The following is a 19,189-nucleotide window of genomic DNA, read 5'->3' as shown; positions in this document are numbered from 1 at the left end:
GGCTACTGGATATTGGTTTGACCGTTTGAGAGAGAGAAGGAGACGTGGGAGGAGACTTATTGTTCCGGTTGCCTGTTACACAATTAAATTAAAAGAATGACGTGGACCACTGTTTAAGCGTGTGACGGAAAGTGAGTGTCTGAGCGTTTGTCCTTAGCATTACTCAACCTAATAAAAGTCATGGTCTTCATCTGGATGATGGTACATAGTGTACCGATGATATCCAACTTTAAACAACAACAATCTCTTTTTACCGGGATCTTTTTTCATAAAGATAACAATGTGGATCCCCATAGTTTGCATGTCCAGATAATTCCTCACTCATGTGAGCTTGGTATCCGTAGTTTGAACTCATAAGTCTTTAAAGAGTAGGTTAAAGGTGCTTTCTTTTCCATGCAATTTTACAAAGCATTGAGTCTCGATGATTTTCAACCCCCTTTCTTCAGGCACTTATGGTAAAAGACACGTGAAGTGTCATGGAAAAGGCTATTGCTGAAACACTTTTAGAGTTGATTCCGAAAGAGAGTAACCCAACTCACCTCATGAATTTCAGGCCCAAAAGTTTGTGTAATATCATTTTCAAAGCAATCACCAAAGTCTTAACGAACCATGTCCCTCCCTTCCTAAATGAACTTGTTAGTCCTTTTCAAAGTAGCTTCATCCTTAGACGAGGCACAATCGACGATGCTATTATTTCTCATGAAGTGATGCACTGCATGCACACATTTAGGTCCCGAAAAGGTACGTTAGCTCTAAAAATAAATCTTGAGCAAACATATTATAAACCATAATGGTCCATTTTAGAGCTAACATTACATGACGTTGGTTTTCTCTATCGTTTTGTTGGCTTAATCATGAGTTGTGTTAAGGCTAGCCAATTGCCTATTATCTATAATGGTGATAAGACAAACAGGTTCAAGCCCACCAGGGTCTTGCGAAAGGGAGACCCACTTTCTCCTTATTTTTTTGTTCGAAAAGTTAGCTATGCGTATACAAGGAAAAGTGGAGGATGGAGTTGCCGACCTATTCATATTTCAAAGGATGGCCTAAGTCTTTTCAATTTCCTTCTCGTTGATGATTTTCTCTTGTTCCAGTAAGGTTTCAGAGAGGACTAAAAGAGATATTCATGGTATCTCATCGATCATTTTGGTTTCTAACTCGGGCTATTGCTTTGGTTTTCCTCTAGTTTAAGGGAGAATCACCAAGGAAGCATTCAAACATATTATTGAGAAAATGCACCATCGGTTGGCTACTTGGAAAGGTAACCTATTGAATAAAGCAAGTAGAGTTTTCTTAGCAAAACCAATCACAACCTCTATGTAGGTGTATCATATGCAAAATAATCTTCTCCTTAACGAACTATGTGATATTATTGATAAGATTACTAAAATCTTAATTCGGGACGAAGTAGAGTAACGAGCAAGTGGAAAATAGTTAAATGGACCTTAATTACTTCTCCTAGAAAGTTTGTAGGGTTCGATATCAGAGATGTTGAAAACACTATTTTAGCCTTACTTGGAAAATTGGTGTAGAGCGTGTTACATGATATGAATAAACTATGGGTGTGCTTATTGAGTGAAAAATGTACAAGCGTAGATCTTTATGGAGCAATGATGCAACGAGAAACCCTTATCTAGTCTGGAAAAGTATATTGGAGGTAGCCAAAATCTTATAAAAGGTTTTAGTTACCCTATCAATGATGGGAATTTATTGTTTTGGTTTTCCAATTCCGTTAGGACAAGGAGATTCTGTCACAAGGTTGATTTTGTCAACATCTCATGTACTCGTCCAATACTTAGGGAGGTTAGTTCAAATGGTTGTTGGAATTGGAATGTTTTATTGATCGATGCGCCTTCTGATATTGTTCATTTTGTTGATCAACACCCTCGTTCTATTCCTTATAATAAAGAGCGACATTATATGTGGATATGAAATGACTTTAAGACGAGGGTTTCTGCATGTAAATTTGGCTATGAGTAGTTGTTGGCTTGCAATAAAACTTGGAATGGGGTTTGGAGAATTTAGGCACATGCAAAAATCCAACATTTTATTTGGTTCCGCCTCCACCAAGCACTCCCTGTCAACAATGTTCAAAGAAGGCGTAATTTCACAACTAGTGCTCTATGTGGTGGTTGCTTCATAACTAATGAAGATGTGCTAGCAGAAAAACACAACATAGAACAAAAAAATCCACCCAAAACCGGCGCCCTGTAGCAAAACTAAAATGCAGGCCGCCCACACCGACACCCTAAGATAACAACAACAAACAAAAACCAAGAGGCCCTAGAGAAAAACTAGCCAAAAAACTCTTGCTTAAGGCATTTACTTCACCATTTGACCTCTTCAATCAACGGTGTAAGAATGCCTTTGACACTTAACGTGTCTTTTATCATCTTTTTCTTTTCTTTCGTTTTATTTTAAGTCAACAAAAAACAAAAACCAAGTCTTTCTTTCCAATATATATATAAAGAAAACTACCCATTTCAGCACTTTTGAGTTGAATTTTTCTTTCAAAAAATGCCCTTGATTTTTAATACAAACACATGCAACAAATAAATAAGAATAAATTTAAATATTTAAATATTAAAATAGAAGTGTAACAAGGACAAGTGTCTACATTTTTTCCTTTATCATTTAAAAAGTGTAACAAAGTAGATGATTGTATCTATACTTATTTTTTTATTATCTCAATTATACCTTTAAACACTAACTTTTTTTAATCATGATTAGTTTGATTTGTTATAACTTAAAATCAACAAACATTTATATTTTTTGTTTTAATCAAAATCAAAATTTTATAAAAAAAAACACCATTCATAATTTTCAAACGTTAACACAATAAAAATAACGGAAGTAATTTTAGAAACAATAATTATAAGCAATTTTTTTTGTCAAGTAGCATAGTGGTTAGAACTCACAAAATTTATTTATGGAGAAGTGGAGTGTGTTTGGGGTTCGAACCCCGACCCTTATATATAATATGCAACATCCCCACCAACTGACACGCGAGGTCAAAAACTAAGAGTCGTGAGTATAACTTAATTGGTAAGATAATGCATATGCAAGGTTTGATGTTCCATTAAAAAACTTAATTTAAGCAAATTCTACGTTTTTAATCCTTTAACTTGGAAAAGAATTTTTTTTTTTTTTTTTGAGGGAAAAAGAAAATCTTATATTTTGGGACAGAGTTAAGTATTTATTTATTTACGCAGAAACGTATGCCGAGGAGGCAAATGACGGAGCAGTGGATTAATTATGCTCCATGCACACGCTCGCTATGAATTGGATTTGAAATCTTCTTCAGCTGAAGAATTAGAATAGAATAGAAATGGACGCGTTTAGGTTTATTTTTGTGAATTGAATTTTGTGTGATCCAATCTTCTACTGATCGATTCATAGATCGTTGAAAATGTCGGCATCGCAATCCCTGGGAGGTCCTTCACGGTGTGGCAGAGTGGTGGGTCCATCACTCGATAAGATCATCAAGAATGCCGCATGGCGTAAGCATTCTCAACTTGTTTCTTCCTGCAAATCCACCATCGATAAGCTCGAATCTCTCTCCGAATGCCGCGATGATTCTGATTCCAAATCCCCTCTTTTAGGCATCCCTTCCTCCGATGCTGAATATGTCCTTCAACCTCTCTTCCTCGCCCTTGACTCCTCTTACGCTAAGGTTGTTGAACCTGCTCTCGATTGCACCTTTAAGCTTCTCTCTCTAGGTCTTGTCCGCGGCGAGATTATCGATTCACAACACTTGTTCTTCAATATCATCGATGCCATCTGTAAATCTGGTGGCCTTGGCGAAGAGGCAATCGAGTTGGGCATCCTCAGAGTCCTTCTTTCAGCTGTTAGATCCCCTTGCATTCTTATCCGTGGAGATTGTCTCGTTCAGATTGTTAGAACTTGTTATAATGTCTACCTCGGTGGAGTTAACGGAACCAATCAGATCTGTGCTAAGTCGGTTCTTGCCCAGATCGTCACCATTGTTTTCACCAGAGTCGAGGAAGACTCCATGGATGTATCCGTTCAAAGAGTTTCTGTTAATGAACTCTTGGAATTCACCGATAAGAATTTGAACGAGGGTAATTCCATACATTTTTGCCAAAATTTTATCAATGAGGTCATTGAGGCCACTCAGGGTGGTGTTCCTCTCAACCTAGAAATACCCAATGCTAAACCACCCCTGTCAACGTCCAAACAAGTGGATGATACCACCGAACCTGGACCCGATGATGGAAGTGGTAGTAGTAAAATAAGGGAGGATGGTTTTCTTCTTTTTAAAAACTTGTGCAAATTGTCCATGAAATTCTCATCTCAACAACACCCTGACGACCGTATCCTCTTAAGAGGCAAGATTTTGTCCTTGGAACTTCTTAACGTTGTCATGGATATTGGCAGCTCAATATGGCGCAACAATGAGAGGCAAGTACTATCTTATTCTTCACTTAAAAACTAATTGTTGAATCTACTTATTTTAATCTGTACTGTAGGCGTGATTCAGACACTGTCAACTCAAAGTTCTAGTCACTTTTTCTTTTTAAATCTGGACTTTCATTTTTGTTTAGAGTTTATAGAGATACTAGTGAATTGCGACCAATTGTGTTTGAACTTTGAACTATTGTGGAATGTTTTGTTGTTAACCTTCCCAACAAAACCATCTCAAAGCCACGGTCATTTTTCTATGTGTCCCAAACCTCCATGTTAACATGTTTAATTAAAACAATTGATTCTCCCTGCTTTTCTTTGGAACAATGTTTTTGTCGTTCCCGGAGAGTACTTGATATGTCCTTCACTCTGGAGCGACTTTGGTTTTCTTGGTAAAAAAAAAACAAAAAAACAGTCGGTGCATTTGGTTGAAAATGTTACATATGTAGTCAGTAGTCATTTGGTGTGTTTAGTCGGAGTGGAATACTCATATCATATGTCTTAGAAAATCTCTTTGCTGGTAAACTTGTTGTTACAAGATCAGCACATGTTTGTACTTTAAGGGAGGTGTAATTTATTATTATATAAAGAGAGACTGTGCTGCCATGCTACAGTTTTGTATCTCTTGCTACTTGTTGCATCTTGAATTTTCTGTCCCTATTTTATCCTACCCTAGTTATAAAATATATTTATTTATTTTGTGCTAAGATAAATAACACTTAAGGTGTATAATGAAATTCACACACAAAAAAGGCTATTTCTCCCAAGATCTTTCTTTTTCTATATAATAATTGATATTGATTGGTATTAATGTCATCTATATTTTCTGTTACATGGTGCAGGTTTCTCAATGGCATCAAGCAGTATCTTTGCTTGTCGTTATTAAAGAACAGTGCCCTTTCAGCAATGGCCATTTTTCAGCTTCAGTGTTCCATTTTCATGAACCTGTTATCAAAATTTAGATCAGGCTTGAAAAAAGAAATCGGCATGTTTTTTCCCATGCTTATCCTCCGAGTACTTGAGAATGTTCTTCAGCCCAGTTTTCTGCAAAAAATGACCGTCCTGAACTTATTGGACAAATTATCTCAAGATCCTCAGATTATTATTGACATTTTTGTTAATTATGATTGTGATGTGGATGCTTCAAACATATTTGAAAGGTATCACACTTTTGTAATATTTTGCCGTTGTTATCTCTTGACAATGATCGCTTTTCAAAAACAGACAGGGACAAATACTTCACAAAGCTCAGACGATAACTAAACTTGATTTCAGAAAAGATATATTGAAAATAGCCCTGTTTATGCAGATTCCTTGATAGAAAGAAAAAAAAAAGATGCTGTATTATATCGGTTGTGTTTGTGATTTCCTATGAAGTGACAGAAAAAGAAAGTAAGAAACAGTGTGGGGTAAATGAAAGGAAACAGAGAGAATTGGATGAGTGTAGAGCAAGTATCTGAAATTTTATTCAATTGTATATTGAGACACTGAGTTTGAACCTCTGTTTTGTTTTTAGGTTCATCAGTAGAGTAACTGAATCTAACTGTCAGTTAGTTAGTAACTGATTCTAACATATTTTAACCAACAGAAGCTACTAGAATTTGCAATAAACTGTTCTAGACTAAAGATAGGTAAATGCAACAGAAACCATGCGAAAGAATGCTGCAGAAGACAAGTATAATAACAGCCAGAAACAGTAAATATAAGCTTTCTCTAACAAACACTTAACTAACTGAAATTAGCAATAACAGAGGAACTGAACCACTAAGTAGCTAAACATGTGGAGGAATAGAAAGGCAGTGCATAGTTTACATATACTCTGTAGTCTTATTTCCTTCTCGTGGTAGATTGCAGCTGATTAAGTTCAAGGAGTACTCTGGAGAATCGTATAAAATTAAGCTAATTGTAGTTTTTGGGTACAGGGCCGTTGGGTAGGAGCAATTGTTTGAGTGTGTTTGGTGTAAGATTTGATTTGTTGGAACACTTTCTATGTGAGTTAGGAAGAATAGAAATTGTTCGGATACCTTTTATTTAATTGTTTGGAGGAGAATGGCACGGTTGGAAACAGTAGCATGGGTTTTAGCCTTTTAGGGTCAAACCATTTTCCCTGCATATTTTGAGTAGTTTGTTTATATGGTAGACTTGGAGCAGTATCTTTCCAATAGATAAATCGTATTCAGGGTCCACAGTATTCTTTTCTTCCTTTATTTATCCATACTTGATTTCTCTATCTTGTTTTAGTATTTAAACACTTATAATTCCTTAGATATTTGCAGGATAGTCAACGGCCTTCTGAAAACTGCTCTGGGACCACCTACGGGGTCGACCACATCTTTGTCTCCGGCACAAGATATTACTTTCCGACATGAATCAGTGAAGTGCTTGGTCAGCATCATTAAGTCAATGGGAGCTTGGATGGACCAGCAGATAAGGCCAGGAGACTTGAATCTTGTAAAGAGCCCTGAAAGCACTAGTTTAGGAGAGAGTCAGCTAACTCTGAATGGAGAAGAAGGAAACGCTTCTGATCTTGAGCTACATCCCGATATAAATTCTGAATTCTCAGATGCTGCCACATTAGAGCAGCGCCGGGCATATAAAGCTGAGCTTCAGGTTGTTATTATCTGCCTTCTGTGGATGACAAATTGTTAATATTGTCATACTCCTAATATCATCTTATACATAGAATTGATAAACAACTGCTTGATTTTACACGAAAAACATACCTGTGTTGTGTCGGTAAATTTTTTTTTTATCTCCTCGATGCTCCGATTATGGATTCAATTCATGCATAATCTCATCTTCTTAAGCTTCATATTTCCATATCATGTGCTGATGCTTTTTCCATGTTAAATGCAGAAAGGTATATCTCTTTTTAATAGAAAACCTTCCAAGGGTATTGAATTCTTGATAAGCAACAAAAAAGTTGGTAGTTCTCCAGAAGAAGTGGCTCTGTTCCTGAAGAACACCGGTGGCGTTGACGAGGCCAAGATTGGTGACTATTTGGGGGAAAGGGAAGATTTTTCTCTAAAAGTTATGCATGCTTATGTAGATTCCTTTAACTTCAAAGGGATGGACTTTGGTGAAGCTATACGGTTTTTTCTTCAGGGATTTAGGTTGCCTGGTGAGGCACAGAAAATTGATCGCATTATGGAGAAATTTGCTGAGCGCTTTTGTAAATGCAACCCTAGTTCTTTCAGCAGTGCAGATACAGCCTACGTTCTTGCTTACTCTGTGATAATGCTCAATACCGACGCTCATAATAATATGGTGAAAGATAAGGTTTGCCCTAACTGAATCTTCAATATTATATCTTTGGCTCAATGGTCTGAGTATCTGCTTTGTGGTATTCTCACTCTGGGTATTCTTTCGATTAGGCTTAATTGAATTCTGAGTTTTCTTTTCCAAATTATTTGACGGATGAAAATTAAACAATTATGTTTTGCACCATGCAGAATTAGCCAACAGTGCGATGCGATAAATACATGTTTATTAAGTATCAATCATTTCCTATTTCTATTTCTTTTATCTTCTTACTTTGATGTATGGTAATAATGGTAAATTTCAGCATTTGGGTTATAAGAAATCACGGTGATTATGGTGAGCTATCATGTATTATATATTTTTGTGATTGATTTTGACAATATATGATTGTAATTCTTTTACACAAGTTACATTGCAAATTCAGGATATATTGTCTTGTGATTCTAAGGTGTTGAATATGGTTTTTGACATGGATTCTGTGGTGCACATTCCATGTTGATGGATTTTCAGATGACAAAGGCTGATTTTATCCGAAACAACCGAGGAATAGATGATGGAAAGGATTTACCGGAGGAATATCTTGGGGCCCTTTATGATAAAATTGTTAGAAATGAAATTAAGATGAAGGCTGATTCTTCTGCACCTCAAAGTAAGCAAGAAAATAGCTTTAATAGATTGCTGGGATTAGATGGTATACTCAATCTTGTGAACTGGAAGCAAAATGAGGAAAAAGCAGTGGGAGCAAATGGGCTTCTCATTCGGCACATTCAGGAGCAGTTTAAATCAAATTCACGAAAATCAGAGTAAGCTAAGATATTCAACATTAGTCTTCAATGTTTGGATTGTTTTTGTGGAAGTTTTCTCGGTTGCAAGGCTATACCTGATAAGCCCTTTTTCCGTTTAGAATGTGTGTTATTTGTTTGATTTATATAGATTTTAGCTTATATATGCTACCTTGAATCTTTCACCAGATGTCTTTTATCGAACACATATTCTGGGAGGATCCGTAAGGTTTAGATAAGGGAATACTATTAGGAGATAAGATTCTTGTAGCAGATCTAAATGGTCATGCATCGAGAGTATTTATAGGATACCGAGGGTTTGCATGGGGATGAAATCTTTGGAAGTTAATGCAGAGGATAAAGCATTTGTTGATGTTGCTTTAACTTTTAATTTTCTAATAGCCAACACTTGTATAAGGAGATGGGATGATAAGCATTGTTGAAATTTGGGGCCTAACTCATCCTTACAAAACCGGCTTGTAAGGTGAGGAGTGCCTCCTCTTTATAAACTCTTCTCAAGAGTTCTATCTATCCGATGTGGGGCTAAATCCACCCCCTCAAAGCCAACACAATGAAGGTGTTGGAGGCTGCAATTAAGGCTAACCAAAGGTCGCAATTTAGGCGACTAGGGGCGGACCGCAATTAAGGCGGAATTTCCAACAAGCATCTTATCACATGCTAAAGTTGGTGAATATGCTTTCAAATCAATTGGAGAGCCTGATTACCTAGCAAAGGGTCTTTATCGCGAGCGCACGAGGGTTTTGGAGGCATAAGAAAGTTATAACGATATGTGAAATGATATGGTTAAAAGGATTAGGAAGGTAGAGCTCAATGACACAAGAGGCTTTGGATGGAAGGGTAAAGAATAACGGTGGTAGAAAGGTTTCTTGTGTAAAAATATTGAAAATGGATAAAATAAAATATAAGATACCTGATAAAAGATATCAAGAAGGTGGAAAGTGAACCAAGAGCTAAAACATTTGGAAGGTTATACCAATCCTTAGAGATTAAATTGGCGAACAACAAAGTTTACAAAGGCTTATTAAATGGTAGAGAAAGAAAACCAGCGACTTGAACCAAGTTTAATGCATTAAGGATGAAGAGGGTAAGACATCTTGGGGGGTCCATTTGTTTTAGATTCAAGTATTTATTTATTTTTTATTGAGTAATTGATGATAAAACAAATGATTTTGAAAGAGTCAAGCCCTTAAGGCATAAGATAGAGATCTTAAAATAGAATTAATAAATAAATATTGCATTGAAAAGACAAGTTTTTAAGCTTTTAAGGTTATGAAAGCACAATTTCCAAGATTAAATTTCTACATTTAGTTTCTTATCTTGTGCCCCAAGGGAACAAGTTAACAAGACCCTTAAAACATTGATTTGTTTACTTAAAAGTAAGTTTAGAATAACTGACACTTGTATTGATTTTTCCCCCATATTTCAAGACCATGCAGTATTCATAATTTTAAGTATCTTGAGCTTATCATATAAAATGATAAGGAAATAGTGCGATGTAAACTATAGTTTTGGAACAGGTGGGTGAAATGGTGTAGTCTTTACATGTTATTGGTGAGAGAAACACCACTCCATGTTAAGGAAAATTTTATTGCACAATTATAGGACTGACATGTTTATGATAAATGTTGGATGGGAAAATGCTAATAAGAAAGAAAAAAAGCTCATTGCTGTAGAGATAAGAATGTTAGGTTGGATGAGTGGACACACAATAAAAGAGAGGGTTGGGTGAATGCCTCAGAGGGAAAGTTGTGCAACACCTATTATGGATTGGAAACATGATAACACACTATAATTGTCAAGATTTGTTGTGATTCAGGTTGACTATCATTTATTTCCTTTATTATTCAGATATGATATTTGTAATAGAATCTGCATCAATGCCAGGTTATTATCATTTATTCCCTAATAAAACATCGAGCAATCAAGGAAATGTATGAGGTGCCTCGACTAATGCGAGGATGCATGATAGGGCCACCACGAATTTTCCCATAACAATAGGATTGCACTAAGGGTCAACCCTCAACTTTTCAATTTAGTTCTGGATGTACTTACGGAACACATCCAAGAGCTAGCACCGAGATATATGTGTTTTGTAGATGATGTAGTCGTGCTTGGAGAGCTGAGGGAGGAATTTAATGGGATGTTGGAGACTAACCTTAGAAGCGTATGACTTTCGTCGGAGTACAAGCAAGATAAAGTATATGGAATGTAGATTTAGCAAAAGGCGAAGTGTTTCTAGCTTAGAGGTGAAAGTTGGAGATCATAGCATACCACAAGTTACACGGTTTAAATATCTTGGGTCCATAGTACAAAATCACAGAGAAATAGAAGCAGATGTAAATCATCGAATTCAAGCAGGGTAGTGGAAATGGAGAATAGCCTCAAGTGTTCTATGTGATACTAAAGTGCCGCTCAAGTTGAAGGGAGAATTTTAACGGACAAATGTAAGACCGACGATGTTGTATGAAACAGAGTGTAGGGCGGTGAAGAACCAACACGAGAATAAGATAAGCATAGAGATGATGGGGATGTTGCGTTGGATGTGTGGTAAGACTAGACATACTAAGATTAGAAATGACAACATTAGAGAGAGAGTTAGGGTAGCATATATAATAGAAAAGATGGTGGAAACTAAGCTTAAGTGGTTTGTGCATATAGAGAGAAGACCTGTAGATGCTGCAGTAAGAAGAGTAGATTAGATAAATGATGGTCATATCACTAGATGGATGATGACCTTGAAAAACTATAAGAGAAATTGTTAAGTAAGATTTGGAGATTATTGAGTTGGATCGAAATATGGTTTATGATAGAACATTATGACGTAAGTTGATCTATGTAGCTGACCCCACTTAGTGGGATAAGGCCTGGTTGTTGTTGTAGTTTTTATTTTGATTATGTTTTTTACTCAGCAGATTTGTTTCCTAAATAAGGATCATTTCTGCCTATATATTTCCTACTGTAGTGTTTGATTTCTACAGACGAATAAAACAAAAATTCCTCCGTGTTCTAGGTGGTTTGGGCATGTCTGTAGAAGACCAGTAACATCTCCAATAGGGAATGTAGATAATATGGAGAGCGCTTCATTAGTTGGACGTTGATGGGGACTAAACAAAACTATAAGTCAAACTATTAGGGAAAAAGAAGATTTTTTTTTTTTGGTCTGTAGACATGATTGATGATATGATGCTATGATGTCATTTGATCCATGAATCTTACGCCACCTAGTGGTAAAAGGCTTTCGTTGTTGCTCTATAACAAATTATAAGCAAAATCAACCACTTCACATTCATTAAGATAATTAGTTATTCTCATGCAATCCTTTTAATCCCATTTAAAAGTTCAATTTCAATATCTAAATTACCCATCATTTCATTTAACTGCATTAAAAAAAATTGGACATTTAATCTGAAAAATCACACTTTTCATGTTCACGCCATTAAATATTTGCAATCAAGGAGAGCGTCTTCCTTCTAAATTTTAAACCGGGAGATTTATTGAACTTCTTATCTTCCTCAACCTGTTATTTCAACCAATGTTTTTGGCGCAAATTCTTTTTAACTCTTTCTTTATTGATGTTAAAACTGAATTTCATCAAAAAAGTAAACTTAAACGTGGTGCCGGACTGCCGGTTGAGTTTGTTAGACTTATTAAGACCAGCCGATTTTCAAAATAAATGTATGCTATCCTTTATTTTGCACTGAATGTTCAATTATCCGTAGAAGCACTAATCGTATGGAAACTTGTTTCAATTAATAACTATTGAAAAAAAGGGAATTTTTGGCATAATATCATTAAATTTAAAGGAAATAGTCCACTTTTACTTGTATTTTGTTACAAGCAGATGAGCTAAAATTTGCCTTTAACTTGTTACTGTGGGAGTATTTTTTATTGTGTATCGGCTCTCTGCATCGTACATCCTTTCCATTTGTGCATTTTCTTTTCTTCTAAGCCATCTGCTGGATTATTCATAAATAATCCATGTCTATCAATTTGTTCCCTTAGTTAGACATTCTATTTAGTATTTACCTATTGTTGCAGATCTGCTTATCATGTTGTCACAGATGTGGCTATACTGAGGTTTATGGTGGAAGTATGTTGGGGGCCTATGCTGGCTGCATTCAGTGTAACGCTTGACCAGAGCGATGACAGGGTAGCTACTTCTCAATCCTTACAGGGATTTAGGCATGCGGTGCATGTTACTGCAGTGATGGGCATGCAGACTCAAAGGGATGCTTTTGTTACATCTGTTGCAAAATTTACTTATCTGCACTGTGCTGGAGATATGAAACAGAAAAATGTTGATGCTGTCAAGGTGAATGAATCTTAGGTTACTTTTTTTTTTTGAAGGAGAATCTTAGGTTACTTGTTGCTGAAACTTTTTCAAGCAAATCATTTTCCTCCTACATGTACAATAATTTTTTTGTGTGCATCCGTACAGTGCGTATAGGCACAACAAATCAAAAGTCAAAATACACTGAAGTAACAATATTGACATCAAAGCCGTCACTATATTATTTTAAAGATGTTTTGAGCTTTTGATTAGGTGTGCCTACAGGTATTGTGATTATTCAAGCATTGCTGTTATTACTAGTGCTTATTGCAAATCATATATTGATTCTTGCAGTATTGTAGTTACATCAAGAAAGCAGTAATGACCGGGGAACTTCTGTTTAAAATCCTTTTTGAAAATATAACGTGACTATTACAATTTTTTATTTTTCTTTGCATTTATCATGCATGTGACATATTTTATATGTTGCATATATCTAGCTTATATATTGTACATCTTAATTTTCTTCAGGCAATAATATCAATTGCCATTGAAGATGGTGATCATCTGCAAGAAGCATGGGAGCACATATTAACATGCCTCTCCCGAATTGAGCATTTGCAACTGCTAGGTGAGGGTGCCCCAAGTGATGCAACGTTCTTCACTTCATCTAATTTTGAAACAGAGGAAAAAACACCAAAAACATTAGGTTTCTCTTCTTTTAAGAAAGGAACTCTTCAAAATCCAGCCATGGCGGCTGTTGTTCGTGGGAGTTCGTACGACAGTACAAGTGTTGGGGTCAACCCCTCTGCATTGGTAACACCGGAACAGATAAATAGTTTCATCTCTAACTTGAATCTACTGGATCAAATTGGGAACTTTGAATTGAACCATGTGTTTGCTCATAGTCAACGGTTGAATGGCGAAGCTATAGTAGCATTTGTGAAAGCTCTTTGCAAAGTTTCCATCTCAGAGTTACAGTCTCCAACAGACCCCCGTGTATTTGGCCTGACTAAAATAGTAGAAATCGCGTAAGTTTATTTCCCCTTATATAAGACAGGCAACACTCTTTTTTGCAATTGACTCAAAAGTCATTCTTTGTCGCTTTGTAATTGATGCTTTTGAGTTCTCTTATCTTGTACACAGGCGATTAAAATTCTTAACGATAATTCAATTTGTTTGAAGTTATGAATAGAACATGGTTACGTTTGCAGGCATTATAATATGAACCGCATCAGATTAGTGTGGTCCCGCATATGGAATGTTCTATCCGATTTCTTCGTCTCAGTTGGATTGTCAGAAAACCTGTCTGTTGCAATATTTGCGATTGATTCACTACGACAACTTGCAATGAAATTTTTGGAGCGTGAGGAGCTGGCTAATTATAACTTCCAGAATGAATTTCTGAGACCATTCGTGATTGTTATGCAGAAAAGCAACTCAACAGAAATTAGAGAATTAACAGTTCGTTGTATTTCACAGATGGTCCTTAGCCGTGTCAGTAATGTGAAATCTGGCTGGAAAAGTGTTTTTATGGTATGTTGAAGTTAGCTTTGGTCGTGGTTTTAAATTATTTGGTAGGAAATCCAAGTTTTAAATTGTCAAGTATTGCTGAACTATATCTGTTTAGTGACAAAAAGCAAAATGAAATAAGATGGAGAACTTGTGCTTGTTATTTAGGCTGGAGTTACCTTCATCAGTTATAGGAAGGAAAATGCAAAAAATTGTGTGTGTGTCTCTCTCTCTCTCTCTCTCTCTCTCTATATATATATATATATATATATATATATATATATATATATATATAAAATGCCCAAAGCACATTCTCATAACCTTAACACTAAAATAGTAAAATTATCAATACGAGTTGTACTCTTTAAACTTGTTAAAAGGAAATGAATACAAACAACAAGGAAAAGGACATCAAGAACGCTTATCTAGTCAAATTATTAACGGGTTTAGATAATCTATAACAATACAAAAGTTTAAGATCCCAGAAAAACTGTTGATGTAATGGCATCCAGCACTTTCACATGTTACATAATGTTTAGACACGGGTTTCATAAATGTGCCCCTTTCCTTCCTAAAGAAGACCAAAATTGTGATCATATGTGTGTCTTATTGTTAGGATTTGATAATTTAGAGCATATAAATATTTGGACTTATCATGAAATGTTTTTTGTTCTCAGGTTTTTACAGCTGCGGCAGCTGATGAGCGGAAGAATATTGTATTGTTAGCATTTGAGACTATGGAGAAAATAGTGCGTGAATTTTTTCCTTATATTACTGAGACGGAAACAACGACCTTCACTGACTGTGTTGGATGTCTTTTGACATTTACAAATAGCCGATTCAATAGTGATGTTAGCCTCAATGCAATTGCATTTCTTCGTTTCTGTGCAGTCAGACTTGCTGATGGAGGACTTGTATGCAATAAGAAGAGCAGTCCTGATGTCTCATCAGTTGTATTAACAAATGGTGTTTCAGATGTACAAGCTCTTACTGATAACGATGATCACGTGTCCTTTTGGATTCCTTTGCTATCAGGTAAGATGCCTTCAGATGCTATTAATTACTATGGGTAAGATATTTTGTACAGTTGCTAATGCTACACCACTATGCATGTTGGACAATAAAGCATTTTCTTGCCCCAATAAATTGTGTAGTCTGTTGGATTGATTGCCTGCATAAATCTGAGATGTCTATTGCTTGTAACCATATTGATCCTGTCTTTCATCTACTGTATCTGTAAGCTTTACATTAAGTTTTTGCAAAAATCGAATGATGAATGCTGCAGTAGGTCAACCGAAGTGCCTACTGCACTTTACTTAATAAAGAAGGTAAACCTATGTATCCTCAGCTCCTAGTTAGTGTCAGAAAAGTAAACATGAAGCTATTTCACCACACTTTGTGCAGCATTAGATAACCTCAAACTTTCTGCGTTATGATATTCATGCCCGTTGTTTTGTAAACCCTGTCTGTGCTTTCTGTTTTAAAGTGATTTTTTTTTTTTTTTTTTGCAGGGTTGTCAAAATTAACTTCTGATCCAAGATCAGCTATCAGAAAGAGTTCTTTGGAGGTTCTTTTTAACATTTTAAAGGATCATGGCCATCTATTCTCACGCACATTTTGGAATAGCATTTTCTGCTATGTTATTTTCCCTGTATATAACTCAGTATGTGGAAAACGAGACATGAGTATACTAGACGTTCATGGTTCACCTTCAGTATCTGTGTATACTGAAGGAAGCACGTGGGATTCTGAGACTTCTCCGGTAGCAGCAGAATGTTTAATAGACTTATTTGTCACCTTCTTTGATGTGGTGAGGTCTCAGCTACCAGGTGTGGTGTCCATACTGACGGGGTTCATTAGAAGTCCTGTTCAGGGTCCAGCTAGTACTGGAGTTGCTGGATTAGTGCGTCTCACAAGCGACCTTGGTAACAGGCTTTCAGAAGAAGAATGGAAAGAGATTTTTCTGTGTTTAAAAGATGCTGCTACATCAACAGTGCCTGGATTCACAAAGGTCTTGAGAACCATGAGTAACATTGAAGTACGTAAATTTTCACAGTCTTCTGATCATGATTTGACAAATGATGAGTTTGATGATGACAATCTGCAAACAGCCACATATGTTGTCTCAAGAACAAAGAATCATATTGCTATGCAGCTACTTATTTTACAGGTTTACTTCTTGCTCTTTCTGTGCTAAACATAAAAGCATGATAAGAATTAACATTTTAAACACGAGTACCAAATTTCTTGTGATTGTCTCTCCAAGCATCCCCATTGACATGTTGTCCTTTCCTTATACTTTGTGGTCCATATTTATCCTTAACTGTCTTTTTTGTTTTTTGTTTTTAATATCTCTATCATAAACTCTGCTTGCTACTTTCCTTGGAATATGGAATTAGTTTTGGTTTCTATGCCTTGTTTCACCATTTTTATCTTCTCACTTGCATGACAAAGTCTTGCCAGTTCATCTTGACGACAACTTTTTGTGTTCTGATCATAGGTTACAACTGATCTGTACAGAAAACACCAGCAATCCTTATCAGCAGACAGCATCAAAGTCCTTATTGAATTATATTCATCCATTGCTTTGCATGCTCGACAATTGAACAGAGAGTCAGTCCTACTGAAGAAGTTGCAGAAAGCTTGCTCTATCTTGGAATTATCTGCCCCGCCTGTGGTTCATTTTGAAAATGAGTCCTTCCAAAATCACCTCAACTTTCTACAAAACTTACACGACGATCAATATTTTGTGCACAATGAGATAGATCTAGAACAAGAGTTAGTAACTGTATGTGAAAATGTATTGGACATATATCTAAATTGTGCTGGCTCTGTATCCACATTTCACAAGTCTGATACACAGCCAGTGCAACGTAGAAAGCTCCCTCTGAGTTCAGCAAAAAAAGAGGAAATAGCTGCTAGGACATCTCTAGTCATATCAGCACTGCAAGGGTTGGCTGGTCTGGAAAAAGATTCATTCAGGAGGTATATTCCACGGTTCTTTCAATTATTGGTGGATCTCGTAAGGAGTGAGCACACCTCTGGAGAAGTTCAGCTTGCCCTGAGTAATATGTTCCGTTCATCCGTAGGCCCCATTATAATGGAATGACAATTGTGGCATATCTTTTTTGAAGGAAGTCGTTGAGTGTTTAGTCAGCTATTTCTATATTAGTTCAAGCACAGGCCATTGCATAGGCATATCTTAATTTACTCACCATTGCAGCTATTGGGGTGCTACTTTTGAATTTTTGTGATTATATGTGCCATAATGTAAATGATAAATTTATCTGAAGCAGCATTGTGAGCTATCACGGATAATCTTATACCGTTATTCTACCAAGATCTGGTTGGCCTGAGTTTGAAAGGGGAGGTAAAAGGACGTTGAGGGTGACTTTTGCTTAAACTATTTACTTTTCCCACCCTTTATGTTTCTCCCGCGTCCTGTTTTTTTTATCCCAAAATACCCTTGATTCGGATTATATAAACCGAACTTGATTGCCAGAAATTTCCGAAAATAGTTTTGTTCAGAATTATAGACTTGTTCTTATATTATTTTGATGACATAAACATAAAATAAATGCATATAAACAAAATTAAAAGAACAAAATAATTCATATAAAATCTTATTTTATTCTTATATCATACATTTACAATAAAGTTGAAGCTTAAAGCTTATTATATAGAATATTCAAACACTTAAAAGCTAATTTATTAGAAACCTAAAGCTAAATCTGCAGCACAAGAAGATGTAGGGGGGAAAGCTAAACCGGTGATGCAAGCTGATGGGGAGGGGGAGGGGAAATGGGTGGGGGGGGGGGGGGGGGGTATGTTTATTGTTTGTCTAGGGCGAACTTGATGGTCAACCTTGCACGTAGACATGCCACCCTCAGACCCAGTCTGACCGTTAGTATGCACTCATTAACGAAAAATGAGTTATTTGACAGAAATGACCACTATTACTAACGGAGGTGTACTTGATGGACCAAACGGAATTTTTTTTTGAAAGTTACGAGACCAAATTGAAAACAACAAATAAGTTGAGGGACCAAAGACTCAATTAAGCCTTAAAAATACTAATAATGTGGCTTTTGTTCAAGACTTCTATTTTCTTCTTTGTGGAAATCCTTCGAGTGTTAGCCTCCAACTTCTAATAAAAAATTAAATGAAATTAGAAGCAACACACAAATTCAGCAGCCAAATCCATAAGAAATTACAAAAAACATAAAAAAAAAAAAAACTGAAAACTCACACGAGTTTCAACGCTGAATAACTACAAACCATAAAAAAGTTAAGAAAAACTAGCAAAAATTTTTTCTTTTAAAGAACTAATAAAAAAATAAACATAAATAGAATGAAAGCAACTTTATGTCAACAAAAATGTGGAAAATTATTGTTGACACATATGATAGGGCTGAAAAACACATGTAAAAAACGAAAATGCCTCTGCGGCAGTTAACTACCGAAGTTTAGAACCGACTGCAGTTAACCACCAAAGTTCCTTCGGCAGTTACCTACCGACGAAAAAAGAAAAAAAAAAACCCTCGGCACTTAATTACCGAAGAACTCATCAATTTTTTTTTTAAGTTCCTATCATGTCATAAATTTCACCAACGCCGTAGGAGGTGGTTTAATAAAGCCGTTTTCGGAGCAAGAGGTTAAAGCAGCAGTTTGGGACTGTGACAGTTATAAAAGTCCCGGACCAGATGGGGTCAATTTTGGTTTTATAAAGGATTTTTGGGCTGTTATGAAAGGTGATGTGATGCGTTTCTTATCAGATTTCCATCGAAATGGCAAATTGACCCGAGGTATTAATTCTACTTTTATAGCACTTATCCCGAAAATTGACAGTCCGCAGAGATTGAATGATTTTAGACCTATTTCTTTAGTGGGGTGCCTTTATAAAATTCTATCCAAAGTG

General features: G+C 36.1%; 1 protein-coding gene across 2 annotated transcripts; it reads left to right on the top strand.

The window, feature by feature from the left end:
* The first annotated feature begins 3,202 nt into the window (after positions 1–3,202).
* Positions 3,203–17,611, top strand: LOC146925602 (brefeldin A-inhibited guanine nucleotide-exchange protein 1-like). 2 transcript variants are annotated; one of them, XM_085710488.1, is made up of 11 exons: positions 3,203–4,422; positions 5,268–5,585; positions 6,702–7,035; positions 7,282–7,704; positions 8,197–8,489; positions 12,528–12,801; positions 13,291–13,790; positions 13,974–14,295; positions 14,949–15,306; positions 15,783–16,441; positions 16,772–17,611. In XM_085710488.1, the coding sequence occupies exons 1-11, from the start codon at positions 3,410–3,412 to the stop codon at positions 17,378–17,380; spliced, it is 5,103 nt and encodes a 1,700-aa protein (XP_085566614.1). In that variant the 5' UTR covers positions 3,203–3,409; the 3' UTR covers positions 17,381–17,611. The 2 variants fall into 2 exon arrangements, with proteins under 2 accessions (XP_085566614.1, XP_085566615.1); XM_085710489.1 differs by having other exon boundaries at positions 6,692–7,035.
* The last annotated feature ends 1,578 nt before the right edge of the window (positions 17,612–19,189 follow it).

The sequence above is a fragment of the Medicago sativa genome, chromosome 5 (assembly GCF_051527215.1).
Source record: "Medicago sativa cultivar Bolivia chromosome 5, Bolivia_mono, whole genome shotgun sequence".
Taxonomy (NCBI): Eukaryota; Viridiplantae; Streptophyta; class Magnoliopsida; order Fabales; family Fabaceae; genus Medicago; species Medicago sativa.
Note: the sequence above shows the minus strand (reverse complement) of the source record. Positions and strands in the feature narration are given on the sequence as shown.

Excerpts from the sequence above, each read along its gene's own strand:
- LOC146925602 (XM_085710488.1), top strand. The coding sequence starts at position 3,410 with ATGTCGGCATCGCAATCCCTGGGAGGTCCTTCACGGTGTGGCAGAGTG. Across the intron at positions 4,423-5,267 it reads ATATGGCGCAACAATGAGAG|GTTTCTCAATGGCATCAAGC; the intron begins GCAAGTACTATC and ends TACATGGTGCAG. Across the intron at positions 14,296-14,948 it reads GCTGGAAAAGTGTTTTTATG|GTTTTTACAGCTGCGGCAGC; the intron begins GTATGTTGAAGT and ends TTTTGTTCTCAG.